Source organism: Seriola lalandi, unplaced genomic scaffold (genome assembly GCF_002814215.2).
Source record: "Seriola lalandi dorsalis isolate HSWRI2012SDOR001 ecotype SW California unplaced genomic scaffold, Sedor1 jcf7180002050785, whole genome shotgun sequence".
In the NCBI taxonomy this organism is placed as follows: Eukaryota; Metazoa; Chordata; class Actinopteri; order Carangiformes; family Carangidae; genus Seriola; species Seriola lalandi.
Genome location: NW_019521338.1, coordinates 9,269 through 13,825, shown reverse-complemented (window position 1 = coordinate 13,825; position 4,557 = coordinate 9,269). Strand labels below are relative to the sequence as shown.

The following is a 4,557-nucleotide window of genomic DNA, read 5'->3' as shown; positions in this document are numbered from 1 at the left end:
ACTCTGGCACAAGACAAGGGGAACACAGACTATTTAAACACATGGAGGGAAATAGGGAACAGGTGGAAACACTCAGGGCAATCAGACTGAGACACATGAGGAAGGGCAAGTGACCTGAAACAAGAGGAGAGTTACTTTTCAAAATAAAACAGGAAATGACAGGACAAAACAAACCCAGGACAAGACAAGTTCACCACAGTGTGACACTACGCTGGCTTTTTATGGTTTTGGTTTGTTGACGGAGGCGTAAAGGCTCATGGGATCAACGCTCCAGCAGAAGAAGAGGAAGGTTTCACTGTGCTGTAGGTCACAGCATCATCATCATCATCATCATCATCTTCAGCCACAACCTGGGAAACGACAGAAACAGCTCAACACATTAATTACACAACATTAAATGACACAGGATCAAAGAAGTAAAAGCAATATTTGTGATTCCTTTATTTATTTATTTCCTGGGAACTTTTTTTTATTATAGAACATCACCAGTAAATGCTAACCTTGACACAAATCCTCCTTTGGTATCGCTCTGTTGATAAAACACATTAGCCACTATAAAATATTACTCACAAAAAAGCTCACTAACTAGCCTTGCACTTGCGAGTTAGCCTAGCGAGCTAATGTCAAGACAAGTAAGTAGACTGTCGACTCTAACAGAAGTTTTGGTTCTTCATTCATAATAAATGGTGTTTTATGGAGAATTTTTCACATGAATATTAGAAATTGAAGAGTTGTGACTCTGACATCCTCAGAGTGTAAAACAGAACCTTTTAAATCTGTCCTGTGGGTAAAATTCTTTGCTGAAATGTTTCCAATGCCAGAAATGGCGGCCATCTTGAAATTTCAAGTTGCTGGTGGGATTTTTCAAAGTAATGGCCCCAGAAGTAAAAATACACATATTCTGCTGCTTGTATCCACATTTGAGAGATTATTGCAGTTATCTGCTGCATTGCTTCGTTTTACTGATAAAATATTAGTTTCCTTTTCATTGCTGAAAATGTTTTTAAAGTCAGTAACATCACCAGACAGACAACTCACCCGAGCTTTACTGTTGGTCTTCTTGGTGAAGCTGATGGAGACGTAGGAAACACCTCCTTCAGGATCAGCCTGCACATGAAGACTGAGTCAGTAACACGTGGATTTCACTGAGTTCTATTGTATAATAACAGTGAGTGTCGGTGATCTCACCGTGTCCTGACCGGTCTGTGGCGCAGACGGAGTCTCTGCTGGGTTTAAGCTCAGCTCCTGGAAACACAAATCGTTCTAGTTACACTTGGTCAAACATGATTTCTATGAAGGCGACGAAGCATCAGAGAGGACGGTTGCTATGGAGGCCGTTTGCTCCTGGTTTATCCTCCAGGGTCATGTGACAAAGCTGAACTCTTGTAATTATATGTCGATCGCTCACTCACAGTGTTTTCCTTCCTTCCTCTTCTGTTCCCTGTGAAGACAAAAGACAAAGTCGACTTCAGCTCCCTCAGTTAAAATCCAGGTTTATTAAAACTTCATGTTGTACAAAAGTTTCATCAGTGAATCTTCTCCACCTTCAGTTCTCTTCAACTTCATGACCGCCACAGCAATCATCAGGAGCACTAATAAAGCCACGCCCCCAAGGACAAACCACCACCAACCTGGACAGAGGATGAAAACATTAAAAACACTGTGGCTGCAGTTTTCTGCTGCGTTCACAATCCTGCAGCTGAAAGAGAGAAAAGCACATCTTCTCCAAAGCTGGTGAAGCATGAACCTGCTGAGGCGAAGGAAACACATTCAGCAGGAGATCTAGAAGTTTCCTGTGAACACAATGAGTCACGATAAAGTTCCTCATTCCGATTGGTTAGTGTTGGGGAACAACTGTGGTCCTGGTTCAAAGAGGCCCACATTGATTTTTGGTTGGAAATGTAAAGCGAACACTGATCTCCCACGTCAGTCGAGTCATCTGAACTAAACAACACAACAGATTGTTGTTGCCACGGTGATGTTAAGGTCCAGTTAGCTCGGTCAAGTTAAGGGAACGACAGTGGTGATGGCGGAAAGGATCCAACGCTGCTGTTTCTCTGGCGAACACAGTCTCTAAGTAAAGGAGAAAAATCCCGTCGTCTTAAATTGACCATCACACAAAGGTTGTTTGGGATTTTTCCCATCGGGATGAAGTGAGACTGTCCTGCTGTAAAATAACGAGCCCGCAGGTCGCTTGTGTCGCATCGGTTGGAGGCTGCAATTGAAGATCGATTGCGACCATCAGATGGATCCTTCGTTCCCAACCTCTCCTCACATTCATTGTGCGCAGGACATGAAACAAACAACAACGATAACGATACAACTGTTAAAAACAAGGGCCTTAAATTAACCTCAAGTTTTTGTGAAAAAATCATGTGTTGTCAAGGTTGCTAGGCAACAGGAGCTGGTAAGGGCGGCAACAGCTGGTGACACGGTGAAAATCCTCCATTGTTCAGACCGTCCTGTAGACTGTTCTCAGTCTAAAACCACATCATGTACTTCCTGTGATAAGTATGATGTCACTTCCTCCTTGTGATTAAACTCATGTCGTTCTTCTCTCTGAGATCTTTAACATTAATTTCTCTCTGATCAACAGTGACTAACCAACCAACAGTGAAGAGGTCAGAGGTCAGAGGTCAGAGGTGGAGAACTGACTGTGGGATCAACACTGACTATAAAAAGAAGAAATATGATTCTGTATTGTGTCGATCTGTATCAAGAAAAACATGTTAAGACTCCTCAGGCTCACAGAGAATCATGTCCCATGATGCATCTGGGACAATGACCATGTATTTCACCTCATGAAAAGAAGAAGAGGAAAGAGGAAGTTGAGCGTTAGTTCAGATAAATGTTTGCATGATTAATCAAATAATCATCTGTTGATTAGAAAACAGCTGATGTTTGACAACAGACATGAACACAGCTGGTTTCATGGCTGAAAACAGCACAAGTGGTCGGACTGAGAGCTGGACGATCAAGTGTCAGAGAGAGAGAGAGAGAGAGAGACATCACACTGAAGCTCCACTGGTTGTAGATGCTGTCGTGCTCTCACCTGCCTTCATGTTGTTTTCTGTTGCTATGGTTTCGTCCTCACCTGGACAAATGAACAAACCAAGAAGCCGTTTAGAAAACGCCTCATGTTCACCATCTGCAGGTGATAGACGCTCATCAGCTCATCATGATCTTACCTGACTCCTCAGGTGAGGCCTGGATGGGGAAGGTCAGCTGTTGCTCGTTGTTATCATCAGTCACGTTACATGAAAAGATCTTATACCTTGATCCATAAATGAAATGAGAAGTCTGAAAACTCACAGAGGCGCTGCAGCGAGACTGTGATGTCAAGAACTCACGGTGATCTTTACCCACATCTTTACCGTGATACAACCACTTCACTGAGTGTGAACAGTCTCTATACGTCGACACAGAGCAGGTAAACTTCACCACATCACCGTCCTTCTGTTCAGTTACTGGTGAAGACGGAGACATTGAGAGAGAAAGACAAGAGAGAGAAATGAACTTCATCACTGTAACAATCATCATGATTGTAAAGTTTCAGTGTTTTGTTCTAACAGACAGTTTGATGTAAATACTCACTGGTAACAACAGACAGACGAACCAGAGAGCCTGAACCTTGTTGTGTTCCTGATTCAAACTGTCTGCAGGTGTACAGACCAACATCTTCAGCTGAGACGTTCTTCACAACCAGAGAACACTTTTCTTTCAGACTCAGTCTGTCTGATTTAGATCTGGCGTCTTTATGAATCTTCCCAACATCAAACAGTGGTACTGATGAGCTGCTTCCTGAAACACTGAAGATCCAGGTCGTACCGTCACATTCAACCTGATCTTCTCTCAGACTCCCACAGGACAAAGTGACGTCACCTCTGACTCTGACAGTGACGGATGAATCTCGTCCAGCTGCTGCTGAGAAGTGAAATAAGAGAATCATCTGACATCAGACTGAAGCTGTGGCAATGGCTGTGAAGTCTTGCTCCTCTGGTGGATAAAACCTGTACCTGTTATCGGACGTTCACCACCCTGTATAACATCTGTGCTGGACTGGACCACAGAACCACAGCAAACTCCCTCTGCCAACTGCCTCATGCTTCATGCAGGTTTCCTCTGAACTGGAAAACCTGCCTTTAGTCTCTGTGCAGTAACCACCAGACCAGGATCTCACACCAGCTGAGTATCGTCTCTTTTGAACTTCTATGTATCTCGACATCAAATGCTAAACGGATCATGTCAAACACAAGCTGCAGTAAAGTTGGTTGATAATATCAGTAAAGTTAAGCTTTGTTCTGATCCTGTCATTTACATATGAACATGTCTCCTTACCTGTAAACTGAAGCAGCAGCATCATCAATAAAAACATTTTAGTCCGTCTGAATTCAACCGTCGTGCTTCTGTCTCTGGTTCTAACGCTCGCAGCTGTCAGTGTCTAAGATCTTGTAGAGACACATCACCAACTTCCTGTGGTAAGTGTGATGTCACTTCCTCATAATGATCTCTTAGTTAATTTTCTGAGAACTGATGGGGAAGTGTTTTGGTGAGAAC

General features: G+C 43.1%; 1 protein-coding gene across 3 annotated transcripts; it reads right to left on the bottom strand.

Annotated features, from left to right (window-relative positions):
• Positions 1–6: 6 nt before the first annotated feature.
• On the bottom strand, positions 7–4,458 carry LOC147819670 (uncharacterized). Of its 3 annotated transcripts, none has more exons than XM_087171978.1 (9): positions 4,339–4,458; positions 3,595–3,921; positions 3,189–3,467; positions 3,053–3,094; positions 1,545–1,631; positions 1,413–1,441; positions 1,189–1,245; positions 1,039–1,107; positions 7–350 (listed from the first exon to the last, which is right to left on the bottom strand). In XM_087171978.1, the coding sequence occupies exons 1-9, from the start codon at positions 4,373–4,375 to the stop codon at positions 255–257; spliced, it is 1,023 nt and encodes a 340-aa protein (XP_087028104.1). In that variant the 5' UTR covers positions 4,376–4,458; the 3' UTR covers positions 7–254. The 3 variants fall into 3 exon arrangements, with proteins under 3 accessions (XP_087028104.1, XP_087028103.1, XP_087028105.1); XM_087171977.1 differs by having other exon boundaries at positions 3,595–3,924; positions 4,339–4,450; XM_087171979.1 differs by lacking the exon at positions 7–350 and adding an exon at positions 358–529 and having other exon boundaries at positions 3,595–3,924; positions 4,339–4,450.
• Positions 4,459–4,557: the final 99 nt, after the last annotated feature.